This window comes from Hypanus sabinus, chromosome 8 (assembly GCF_030144855.1).
Source record: "Hypanus sabinus isolate sHypSab1 chromosome 8, sHypSab1.hap1, whole genome shotgun sequence".
Taxonomy (NCBI): domain Eukaryota; kingdom Metazoa; phylum Chordata; class Chondrichthyes; order Myliobatiformes; family Dasyatidae; genus Hypanus; species Hypanus sabinus.
The window spans coordinates 151,395,330-151,409,071 of record NC_082713.1 but is presented as its reverse complement, the minus strand read 5'-3'; the positions used below and the strand labels follow the sequence as shown (position 1 = coordinate 151,409,071).

Genomic DNA, 13,742 nt, shown 5'->3' with positions numbered 1-13,742 from the left:
TGCCCCGCAGGAAGGTTGCAAGGGCTCCAGATATGCCCTGTGGCATCTTTTCGGACCCGAAGACTCCTAGGGAATTTATAACGGCCGTCTTCTCCTTGTTGGCCCCACTCATCGGGATCTGGCAACATCCACTCCTCAGATCCAGCACCTTAAACCACTTCACACCACTCAGACAGGCCATCACCTCTCTGGCCCTCAGGGCCATATTCTGGTCACTGACAGTGCGCCTCTTCAACGCAATATAATCCATACACACGCTGCCTACATCTTCCACGGCTGTAGGGGCCAGTCGCCGCAACCTCTCTCTCTCCGAGGTGTCTTCAGCAGTCAACTCCCCTCCCTTGTGGTATTTTGCAGCGTCCACGAAGAGGGTCTCACCCTCAGATACTTCCCCCAGGCCGTACCACCACTGGCTCTTGTTTGAATTCGGTATCAGCCCAATGCTGCTACACACGTCCGCACAAGCAGCTCGAAACCCTGGGTGCATCGACAATGCCTCCAAACAGCGCTCACCCGCCTCCTCCGGGCAGGCTCCCAAGCGCACCAGCAGGATTTTGGTTCTCTCTAGAACAGAAACGCTGCCCGTCTCAACAGGGTCTGGACACATCAGCATTAACGATTCATGAACCTCAGTCTCCTCCACATTTGCCTCTAAGAATTCCATTTTCACTGACCAACAACCGTTGCCTGGATAATCACCGGCACTGGTACCCCGAATCTCCAGTGTCCTCAATGTTGTCAAGGGTAAATGCTTCCAATAACGGTTATGAAACAAACTGTACAGCAACTTCACCGGCGCCCCGGTGCCGAGGATGGCTTTAACTTGACTTCCATCCATCCGTAACAACACCTGTGCGCATGGCCCCTCTAAGCCTTCAGGAATAGGGTCTGTTCCTTTCGGGAGTTCCTTGGTACATTGCTGGGAACGTGCTCCCCCAGAGACCCCAAGCCGATCCCCCACTGGGCCTCCTCTAAGTTTCCCGACACCTCTCGAATCAACGGAACAACTGATCCCCTTGACAGATCCCCTTGGCACCACAAGCAATTTATCTGCCCCCCTAGGCAAAAAGGGATACCCTAAAAACTTCCCACCAATCTCCTGCCACAGATATAATAAGCCCCCCAGCTGCGGCATTTGACTTCCAGTCGAACCACACGCATTTTCCCACACTTTCCCAGAACTGGCAGCGGTCACTTCGAGGTAATTGCGCCTGACAGTTCTAACAAAGTCACCAGCCCGCCTACTCAAACTTTCAACCCGTCCCTGTCGCTTTTCCTCAGCCAAGCACTGCCACTCACCCAACAACTGAGAGGTCCGCTCCGCCCACGCCTCCGCCCCTTTAGGGCTGGACATTATTCCAATAACCGGGCGGAGCTCACCACTGCTGAAACATCCCAACCTGTCACTCCTCAATCTCCAAACAGTACGGACAACCCATGGTCCCACCACCATTTCGTCAGCCAACAGCAACCACCACACCCAACACACACACAGCGATAACCAGCAATCGCACACCCACAAAGGCACACCAGCTCTTCGCCGCAGACACAATTTAAAGAGGGTGACCACACAGCTTCCACAGAAATCAATCCCGGACGAGCCCCCACAATGTAACCCCCTGTGTCGCCTCAGGCTCGCTCAGCTCGTTCTCGTCTAGGGGGAGCAGCCTTCAGCCCCGCCAAACTGGGTAATCAGCTGGTGTGGATGCTGTGTGATGTCCCCACCTCGCCCAAAAACAGACAGTACACCATATGCGATTAAATGAGTACAATTTATAAAGGTTACTATAACTAAGTGATTAATAACGATACAGTATATATGAAGAGAAAATTAAAGAAAAGGCGCCAAACTTATCAGTCCAAACCACTTCGTGCACAGCCGTTGGAGCTCAATTACTGAAGTCTTCTGGCCACCATTCGATCCCCTCCGAACTCCTTGACTCGCAGCTCAGGACCCTCCGAACTCCTCGACTCTCCAAACAGCTCAGGACCCTCCGAGTGGTCAACCAAGCACATCTAGCTTCATCCCCCCCCCCCCGGAGAATCTCCCGGCCTCGGACCCCCCTTTGGGGTCCGATCCTCGCCCAGCTTAGAGCATTGCGTCCTCTCTCTCGACCCCCTCACGCCGATCTGCCCAAAAGCCCGTCAACAAAATCTTACAGACTCAGAAGAAAGAACATTAATCCCCATTTGGTTTACAAAGGAATACCATTCTCATTATCAGTAAATTAGCATTCCTGCTGGTTAACAAAAGGAAACCCTTTCCCAACAGTAACAAAGAAAAAAAAGAAGCCCCCTTTACAATTGAGTCACTCAGAGAATGACATTTTCATTTTTGTTGGTCGAGTTTGTGCATTGCATCAGGCTATCAGCCAGTTTATTTCACGTAGCTGCCAAGGGAGTGATTAATTTTGTAAAGGCTCCATTTTGGCTGGTATCTCCAATAAAATCAAAAAGATGAGAAAATCTGCAGATACTAGAAATGCAAAGCAACACACACAAAATGCTGGAGGAGCTCAGCAGGTCAGGCAGCATCAGTGGAAAAAGAGTGAACAGTCGATGTCTCCGACCAAAATGTCGACTGTTTACTCTTTGTCGATAGATGCTGCCTGGCATGCTGTGTTACCTCGTATAAAATGTTTGTTCTGGATAATAACGCAGTTCTGCAAAGCTGCATAATACAGAAAATTTTAGAATGCCATAAAGGCGAATCCACAACTGTTAATGCAAGTATTCTGGTTTTGCTTTTTACCAGTTGACTTTTAAAATGATTAGAAATTCCAGTCATTTCACAACTTTCTATGAGCAGTTTTTTAATTCTAATTCTAGGCACAGGAATATATATTTAAGTATATTGTTCATTCTCGGAGCTTGTACACTCTTGCAACTGGTGGACAGAATGAGGAAGAATTTCGAAATAGCATTTATGAACTATTCCAGTCAGTGAGATACTTCCTTTCCATTGAGAGCCAGGGATCATCCATCATCACACAAACTCAGGTGAGTAGTTTCAGCCTTAACCCCGTGCAGACTCAATATATCATATTTCGGTTTCCTTGGATGATGATTGGACACTCCCAATTTTCAGTCAGCCTGAATTTATTTTCTCCAGTTCATTGTGTTTAATAATTTAATAGAATTTGTGTAATTAAAACTTTATTGGTACCAGACCAGCATATTTAATCCATTATTGGATGTTATTTAATACTGCCCTGCCAAATTTTCAGGCCTTTCTGGAGCAAAGAAAGAACATGTAAGAAATATTATAATTCAATAAAGTATGTCTGTCTGTCAAAATTCCCTCAATCGCAACTAATTTTCTTTTATTTTATGGTTTTTTTTAAACCATCCTGATGTATGCTAAATGAGATTTTCCGGGAATGTTGAAAAGATTCATCAACAGAAAAATGCATAAATTTCTAAGTTGCTGGTTGTGCCACGTGATGGCTGGACTGCTGTGAGAGTTCGAGGCCGTTCTGGCAGTCCTTTGAAAGTTGCTTCTTCAATATGGGTGCTGATACCGAAGTGATAATGAAATGGCAGCTCCGTTTACATGTTAATACCTCGCCCAGTTTTCTGCTGCATTGAATTTGGTCTAATGGGCAGTGAAGCAGACTGTAGACGGTGTCTCCTCCATTATCATCTGCTTTGTGCCAAATACATTTCAACCACCGTCTGTTATTCAGTTGCTATATTCCAGAATGTCACCTTGTAATTTGCGTATATTAGATCTCATTCTTGAAAATAATGTTTGATTTATTTACAGATTTAGCTGTTATGTGGATCTCTCCTTTTGCTTGTGAAAAGATCAAATAATAAAATGCTATTATTTTTACCTTAATTTAGTAACATGCTTTTTACTGTTACATATAATTTAAAAAAGTAAATTTTGAAACAATTATTATTAAGTAGAGAGAGGGAATGGGAAATTTTTGCAATCGCCTGTCTTGTATATCTCAGTACAGGAGGCATTTTCTGTGAAGTAACAGATTAAGGTAAATTGGCATCAATTATCAGATTGGGGATTAAATGAAATACGGTGAAATTAAGCAAGATGTTCCCTATAGTGCGGGAGTCACAAGACCAGAGGACTCCGCCTCAAAATAGAAGGATATTCTTTTCAAACAGAGTTCAAGAGGAATTTCTTTAACCAGACAATGATGAATTTGTGGGATTGCCGCAGGTGGCTGTGGAGTCCAAGTTACTTGGAAGTTGATAGGTTGATAGGTTCATGATTAGTCAGGTTATGGAAAGAAGGCAGGAGAATGAGGTTGAGAAGAGTAATAAATTGGCTGTGATGGAATGGTGAAACTAAATGACTAAATTCTGCTTATAGTCTAAAATAAGATCAAAAGAAATGCTCTGTTTCTGTCTATCTGAAATAAGAACACAAAATGCTGGGTGTACTCAGCAAATTAGGCATTTCTGTTTGAGAGAAGAACAGGGTTAGCATTTCAGATGGACCTTCCTCTGGAACTGGATAGAATTAGAGATGGTATGCTTTTTAAGAAGGTACATTGGAACAGGAAGAAAAGAGAAAGAATGAAAAAAAGTGTGGTTTGCTTTGGTGTGACTGATGTTACCTTTCTGAGGTTAACCTTTGTTTTCCAGGTATGAGAACATACCACCCTCCTTCCCTGCTCGCTTCAGAAAGGACAGAAAGTCAAGAAGACCAAATTACAGACCAGCATGATGATTCAAAGTAGCAGAAAGTAGTAAATAGCCAAGTACAGAAACAAAGTAGTTTGAAGACACTGAGAATAGCACTTGATTAATCAGTACCGACTGACCTAAACAAGAGTAGTGGTTATGATCTGGCATGATTGAGCTCCATATTGAGTTCATAAAGTGGGAACCCGGCTGCACTGTGGATGATAAACACAAAGTATACTGCAGATGCTGTGGTCAAATCAACACATACAAACAAGCTGGATGAACTCAGCAGGTCGGGCAGCATCCGTTGAAAGGAGCAGTCAATGTTTTGGGCTGGACTGACGAATGAGGGGACAGGGGCCCCATAAAGAAGGTGGGTGGAGGGTGGAAAACCAATCAGAGGAAAGATCAAGGGGTGGGGGAGGGGAAGCAGGGAGGGGGATAGACAGGAGAGGTGAAGGAATCTAAGGGGAAAGCACAATGGGTAGTAGAAGAAGGCAGAATCATGAGAGAGGTGATAAGCAGCTAGAAGAGGAGACAGAATGAAAGTGGGATGCACTGTGGATGAGTTGTTGACCATTGGAGCTCATTGAAATGCCCTGGGAGATGAGTGGTTGCTATGGGAATGGGATAGAGAACTAAAATCATAGATGACTGTGCTCAGGTATGATTGTGGACTAAATGGGGTAATCAGAGAATCAATTGTACAACTTTGTACTCCATGTTATGAGATCAAATCAGGATTGGTGGTAAAAAAGATTATTTGATTGACCTGAAACTTTAACTTTATTTTCTCTCCACAGAGATGCTGACTGATTTACTGATTTTTGGTATTTTATAATTTTTTTCATGTTTATTTTATGATACTAAGTTGAGGTGTGACAAATAAAAACTGCCTCCAGTTAAAGTAGTGTGATGGAGTTTTGATACTCGAGTTACATTTTTATGTTTATTTTCTCCAGGCCGTGTTTCTCAGCTCCTTTCCAGCTGTATACTCAGAGCTACTGAAACTGATAGATGTGCGAGAAGTTTCAAATCTGGTTAGAGACACGTTGCGCAGCATGCCAGATATCCTGCATGTGGAATATTCACTAGAAGCTGTCAAACTTCAGTGCATTGCTAAAACAGTAGAGAGCCAACTTTTTGCTAATCCCGGTAAGAGAAATGGTTGTTGCTGAATTATCTTAACTGCACGTTCTCTAATCTGTTTTTAGATATATGCATTTCCAAAGAGCTATTGCAGTTAGCTAACATTATTCTTGTTGAATCAAGTGATCTAAATTCAATACACAAGCCGGTGACCCCAGCAGGGTTTATTAAAAAGGTTTATTAAAATTTTTTAACTCAATTTAAAAGGATGGAGCAATTTCGTTATTCAAAAGGAATCATAAGCATTAAAGGGGATGAGGCTTAATGACTTTATAAGAACATAAATTGCAACTAGTAGTATAAATTTTAATTTAAAAAGCAACTGTTGCTTAACACTAACGTTCATTTAACTCTGACAATTAAATGGTCTAGAATTGGTGAACTAGTTAACATTGAAGGCTAGTTCTTGGATTTCACATTTGTATTGTTGTCAGCTTGAATTATCATGGTAACATGATTACATTTTGTTAGTTCAAAGTCAGCCATAACTTACAAAAATTTAGTGAATGATTTGAATGTAATTTGTATCAGTGTATTTTGCAAATTAATTTTCAATGTTTTTTTGAATACTGAGTTGCTACTGAAGTAACTTGTTTGTCTCAGAGGAAGGTTAATTCTGGAACATGTTATGGAACTTTGCACTATCCATGCAGTTTGGAATTACAAAACAGCGCAATATCAGTAGGCCATTTGGCTTACTGTGTCACTGATTTTCTTCCTTGCTACACGGCAGAAGTTTTGGTGACAAGAAGCAAGGTGATTAGAAAACACCAAGGTGTTGTAACATTGGTTGCACAGCACCATCCTTCAGAGAGTTGCACTTGACCACATAATAATAACTGCATCTCAGATACAATTGTTGTGAAGTGCTTTCAGTTGCCTCATGAGATAAGTCGAAAACTGCTCACTCTTGTTTCAAAGGTGCATTTAATGTCAGAGGAATGTATACAATATATAGCCTGAAATGCTTTTTCTTTGCAGCCATCCATGAAAACAGAGGAGTGCCTCCAAAGAATGAATGACAGTTAAATGTTAGAACCCCAAAGTCCCTCCAGCTCCCCTCCCACCCGCCCACCCGGGCATAAGTGGCAGCAAGCAACAATTCCTCTCACCCCAATGGCAAAAAAATCCTTCAGCATGCAAGGGTGATCAAAGCGACAGCAAAGACATAGATTTGCAGTGCTCCAACGACTACTTATTCACCCAGCATTCTACATACCACAGGCTCTCTCTCTCCCTAATAAGGGAGAAAGAGGTGTCTCCATTTCACAGCGAGAGGGGAGACATAACAAACAGCTCGATGGTTTACGATGTTAAAAGTCAGTTGCATCGCTTTTTCCGAGCTCTATGCCCAAAGATCTCAGGTCTCTGGGCACACAGCCTTAGATCTTCCATCTCCCATGAAACATTGGTCTCTGACCTTTGATCTGTCCGTCTCCAGAGCCCTCGGAAGGCGAGCTGAGCTCTTAGACTGAGCCCTTGGCGTGTCGAATAGTGGCCAGTTGTGAAACCCCGAGAGCGGGTCCCATTCCCGCAAAGAACCGTAGTCACCGCCCGGTACACATTGCACTCACATCCATCATCATGAAGTGTTTTGAGAGGCTCATCATGAGGCATATCAAGACCCTGCTGCCCCCCTCACTGGACCCCCCGCAGTTTGCGTACCATCCCAACCACTCAACAGACAACGCCATTGCCACCACCCTCCACCTGGCCCTAATCCACCTGGACAAAAAAGACACATACGCTCGAATGCTGTTCATAGACTTCAGTTCAGCATTCAACACAATCATCCCTCAGAAACTGATTGGTAAGCTGAGCCTACTGGGCCTGAACACCTCCCTCTGCGACTGGATCCTAGACTTCCTGACTGAGAGACCTCAGTCAGTCCGGATCGGGAGCAGCATCTCCAACACCATCACTCTGAGCACAGGGCTCCCCAGGGCTGCGTGCTCAGTCCACTGCTGTTCACTCTGCTGACCCACGACTGTGCTGCAACACACAGCTCGAACCACATCATCAAGTTCGCTGATGACACGACCGTTGTGGGTCTCATCAGCAAGAACGACAAGTCAGCTTACAGAGAGGAGGTGCAGCGGCTAACGGACTGGTACATAGCCAACCTGTCTTTGAATGTGAACAAAACAAAAGAGATGATTGTTGACTTCAGGAGGGCACGGAGCGACCACTCCCCGCTGAACATTGACGGCTCCTCGTTAGAGATCGTTAAGAGCACCAAATTTCTTGGTGTTCACCTGGCGGAGAATCTCAGCTGGTCCCTCAGCACCAGCTCCATAGCAAAGAAAGCCCAGCAACGTCTCTACTTTCTGCAAAGGCTGAGGAAAGTCCATCCCCCAACCCCCCATCCTCATCACATTCTACAGGGGTTGTATTGAGAGCATCCTGAGTAACTGCATCACTGCCTGGTTCGGAAATTGCACCATCTCGGATCGCAAGACCCTGCAGCGGATAGTGAGGTCAGCTGAGAAAATCATCGGGGGTCTCTCTTCCCGCCATTATGGACATTTACAGTACACGCTGCATCCACAAAGGAAATAGCATTATGAAGGACCCCACGCACCCCTCATACAAACCCTTCTCCCTCCTGCCATCTGGGAAAAGGCACCGAAGCATTCGGGCTCTCACGACCAGACTATGTAACAGTTTCTTCCCCCAAGCTATCAGACTCCTCAATACCCAGAGCCTGGACTGACGCCTTACTGCCCTATTGGCTTGTTTATTATTTATTGTAATGCCTGCGCTGTTTTGTGCACTTTATGCAGTCCTGTGTAGGTCTGTAGTCTAGTGTAGTTTTATTTTTTTGTTTTTTTTTTCACGTAGTTCAGTCTAGTTTTTGTACTGTGTCATGTAACACCATGGTCCTGAAAAACGTTGTCTCATTTTTACTATGTACTGTACCAGCAGTTATGGTCGAAATGACAATAAAAAGTGACTTGACTTGAGTCCGCATGAAACTCCAGGTCAGGGTCTTCAAAAGAACCCTGAAAGGGCAAAATAGAGATATTAAAGATGGAAAAATAGAGCTGCTTCTGAAGATAAAAGCAAAGGAGTCTCCGTTAGGCGCCATTAATCCGCCTAAGCTTCAGTATTATCTGTAGTAGAGTACTGTGGAAATTTGGATGAATTGCTGATCAGTGGGCTGAACCTGTCAATGAAAGCACAGCCAGGATTGGGATAATGTGTGAGTTCCTGATTCATTCTTGCAGTTGTTTAGAAAATTAGAATTGGTTGAGTAACATAACTCAGCATCTGTATTAAAGAAAAATGATCATAATCTGGACCTGAAGGTTTGCTGTATGAATCTTTGAATAAGATGAAATAAAACTTTATTAATCCTGAAGGGAATTATTGTTGCAAGGTTGCTTAGTCAGAAATATATACCTTAAAATACAATATGTAAGCATTCAGGTATGAAAGTAGAATACAGAATGTGTACTAAAAATAATAGAGCAAAATACAGATATACAATGAAACTATATACTTAGATGCCTAAGGAGCAGGAGTTGCAGAGTCTATTAGCCACAGGGAGAGAGGATCTCCTGTGCCATTCGTTATGGTGGAATCAGTCTACAACTAAAGATGCTCCTCTGTTTGCCCAGTCTGTTATGGAGGGGGTGAGAGGGATTGTCCATAATGCTTCTGCAGCATCCTCTCTGACAGACACAACCAGTAGGGAATCGAGGTCCACCCCCAGAATGGAACCAGCCTTCCTGATGAGCTTATTGATCTTCTTGGCGTTGGCTGTTCTCACCCTGCTGCCCCAACAGACTACAGCGTAGAATAGAATGCTCACCACCATTGAGTCGTAGAACATTTGCAGCATAGTACTGCAGACGTTGAATGACCAGAGCCTCCTCAGGAAGTACGGTTGGCGCTGTTCCTTGTACAGAGCTTTTTGTCCAGACCAGTTTATTGTCTGGGTGAGTTCCTAGGTATTTATAGTCCTAGATGACTTCCAAATCCGTTCCCTTGATGGAGATGGGAATGCAGTGTTTTCACTTTCTTGAAGTCCACCACCAACAAAATTGTTGGTGATTCAGCCCACACCACTCAACAAAATTGTCCATCTCTCTTCTGTACTCAGCCTCTTGACCCTGGCTGATACAGACCAAACTGCTGAATGGTCCGAAAACCATTGCAGGTGGCAGAACTCAGAGTTGTATCTGAAGTCCGAGGTGTAGACGGTGAACAGAAAGGGGACAGGACAGTCCTCTGAGGTGTTCCTGTGCTGCTAACCACAGTATCTAACACATAGCTCTGCAATCTCACATACTGTGGCTGTCTGGACAGGTAGTCTGTAATCCAGGACACTAGTGGAGCATCCACCTGTATTTCCATGAGCTTGCTCCTTAGTAAAGCACGTTGTATGCTGTTAAAAGCACTGGAGAAATCAAAGAACGTGATTCTCACAGTGCTGCCTGGCTCATCCAGATGGGTGTAAGCCTGTTGAGGCAGGAAGGTAATGGTGTCCTCGACTCCAATATGTGGTTGGATAGCCAACTGCAGTGGGCCCAGTGATGGATAGCGATGGTCTGGAGGTGTGTCAGGACCAGTCTTCCTAATGATTTCAAAACATAAGGTCTGTGTCACTGGGTGTGGTGGGGCATGTCTTGGGCACTGGAACTAGGCAGGATGTTTTCCACAGCACAGGGACCCTCTCCAGGCTCAGGCTCAGATTAAAGGTGCAAGACTGCGCCCAACTGAGTGACATACACCTTGATTACCCTTGGGCTGATGCTGGGCTCACAGCCTTGCCTTGGTAAGTCTGCTGAGCTCTCTCCACACTTGCTCAGCTGTGACAGTCAGTGTGTCTCTGTTCATTAGCTTTCTGGTGTTCTTGGAGAGAGACGGAGGCCGAGGGGTGAGAGGGGAGGAGCTGGGGGTGGGGGGGGGGGGTATTGGGTGAGTTGTAGAGATGTAAACACAAGCCTCCTCTTCAAACCTGTTGGGGAAAAAAAACAGTTTAACTCATTGGCCCTGTCCTGGTCCCCTTCAATCACCTGGTCTCTGGTCTTCTTGTACCCTGCGATCGTTTTCATACCACTCCACACATTCTGCTGAAGTTTCCTCTCCAGCTTCTTCCTGTAGCGGTCCTTGCCCTGGACGATCTTCTCCCCCAGTTCTCTCAAAACCAGCCTGATCTCCTTATCACCATCTCTGAATATCCTCCTCTTCCTGTTCAGTATGGCTTTGATGTCTTTGGTGACCCAAAGTTTATTGTTTGGGGAAATGTATAATCCTAATTTGAACAGTGTTATCCACACAGAAGTTGATGCACCCTGTAGTGCAGTCTGCCATCATTGTCCTCTCTGTATGGACCACAGAACGGATGGGCGGTTTCAGGAAAGGAGCAAAATCTATGCCTTTCCTTGTTTCTCACTCTGTGAGTGAGTTTATATGTATATGTGTGCATGTAAATGTATGTGCAGTATACAGATAGAGATTATATATAATATATGTAAAAATCTACAAAATAAACTTGTTGGCATTTTTATAACCCATAAGCAAACACAATAAACTTTAAGAAGCAATGAGCAAGTTGGTACGATTGCTACAAATCAATAACCTGAAGTCACCATGTATCTATAAATAAAACATTTCATAAGCAGGCGATGAGGAATTGATGAAAATACTCCTGCTTTATTCAATCAGTTTAGCTACCTTTCTGTTTGTGAATCATCTAAGGGCATTGTGTCAAATTAAGACTTCAAAACAAAGTTAACAAAAAAAAAACCTTGACTTTACGGATACAAAATCATAATCTCTTTGCCATTATTCCAAACAAGAGTTCAACCTACTCCAGTCTGTCTTGCATGGATCATAAAATATAAAACGTTACAGCACAATATAGGCCCTTCAGTCCAAAACATTGTACTGTCTTTCTAACCTGATTTAAGATCAATTCCACCTACATAGCCCTCCATATTTCTGTCATCCATGTGCCTATCTAAGAGTTACATAAATGCCCCAAATGTATCTGACTCTACCACCACCCCTGGCAGGGCATTCCATGCACCCACCTTTTAACCTCTGACATCCTTCCTGTACTTTCCTCCAATCACCTTAAGATTATGCCCCCTTATGTTAGCCATAATTGTCCTAAATACAACGTCATCTAAATTAGCTGATAGTTCTTAATAATATGAAATCCCACTTCATATATGCTCTGAACTGCTCAAAATGTAGGTCTCACTGCTTCCCTTCTAATAAAATTTGGGGGATGCATCTTGCTGTGCAGAAAATGCTTAAGGAAGTGATTGACTCAACTAATCAAACACCTGATGTGAATCATTAGTATTATTGGAATTAAGAACTGCATCAAAGCATGGGACAAATAGAAATCTGACACCTTTTTAACAAAAATCAGCAGAAAAAACATGAGTCTGCCACATGGTTTGGGTAAAGTGTTTCTGAATATGCTGAAACAGATGTTGCAGGATGTTTAGAGAAATGTCAAGTTGTAGTGACTTTGGTGGTTTGAAAACAACGCTTTGCAAACTTGTTTGAATTCTTCAAAGAGTTATCAGAGAAATTGGTGATGTATTGTTAATTTGGCCTTCAAAAAAATCTTTCTCGAAAGCCTAATTTGCAAGATTGTTCCATAATACAAAAGGGAGAAGGCAGGAGGACATCGAAAATTTGATCAATTAACAGGAAACACTCATTAACCATTTGTCTTCCAAAGCTTACAACATATAGTGAATGAAATTCAACAATGCTTTGTTGAGAAACTGGCCATTTGCTTTTTGCTGGTTTCTACTCAATCTAATAAATACTTTCTCCCATATTCCCAAAAGATGTTATCAGAGTTTGCCATTCCCATTTATTTGGTAACATGAACAATATTATACCCTTATTTTAGTAAGTATAATACTTAACTCTTGCTTCCACATGATGTAATGTTACCTATCCTTCTATCCTTCCCTTCCTAGCCTGCGTTGCCCTATTAGTGGAATCGAACCCGAGTCATTGACTGCTACACTACCATGTCACCTGCTATTTGATTTATTGACCGCATTACACTCCCTATATCCTAAATTGTGAGAACCATTTGGGAACAACATTGAGGATGTACCTGCATTCTACAGGTATTTCAGACAGGAGTTGTATGTGCCCTGGCATGAAGGATCTGATCTTATCTAGATGATCTTTGGCCTCAACTTCGCAGTGACGCTTTGCATCATTAGAAATAAAACTCAATTATTTTTGTATCTTGTTATAATGGACATAGAATAACTGATGAAAAGCATATGTTGTAGGATTTAAAAATAGTATACAATAGTTATCTATCCTCTTCATCTCGACAAATGATTGCATTTGTTACACTAATGGCTAGGAGATCTATTCTATTGAACTGGAAAGAAATTAATCCTCAACTATATTTCAGTGGTTTTCTCAAACTATTTCTTGTTTGAGCTTAGAAAAAATTAGAAGTGTTGTTTTTGACCCTTCAGTTAAATTTGAAGAAACTTGGAGACCATTTATTTAACATTTTCATATTAGTTAAATTGTCTTTTCCTAAACCTTATTTATATTATCCTTAATTGTTTGGATGGAGGTTCGGAGTTATTGGCACTACTGTATATGTACTTAACATTATTCAATGGCCCATGTTGGTTAGTGGTTTTTTTTCTTCCTTTTTTTTCTTTTTATTTCTTTGTTCATCAATGTTATGAGTTTGGGAGGTTATATATTTTTATTATTATATATCTAAATGTCTATTTAAACAATTATGTACTCTCAAACACTTTGTATTCATGTTTCATTTATGTTTGGTTAAAATTAATAAATATTTAAAAAGAAAAGAAAGAAAATAGTATACAGCTGTCAATATGACCAGGAGCATGTTCTATATTCTAATTTAAACGAATAGCCTTGTTAATTCTTACGTAGAATGTTATTCTGAGTGTAAACACCAG

General features: G+C 42.6%; 1 protein-coding gene across 1 annotated transcript in view; it reads left to right on the top strand.

Annotated features, from left to right (window-relative positions):
• dock4 (dedicator of cytokinesis 4) overlaps window positions 1-13,742 on the top strand; it is a 370,374-nt gene that overhangs the window by 215,850 nt on the left and 140,782 nt on the right. Inside the window, exons 22-23 of the mRNA XM_059978246.1 lie at window positions 2,830-3,000; window positions 5,616-5,808. Coding sequence (XP_059834229.1) covers window positions 2,830-3,000; window positions 5,616-5,808 — 364 coding nt within the window. The remainder of the gene's footprint in view (window positions 1-2,829; window positions 3,001-5,615; window positions 5,809-13,742) is intronic.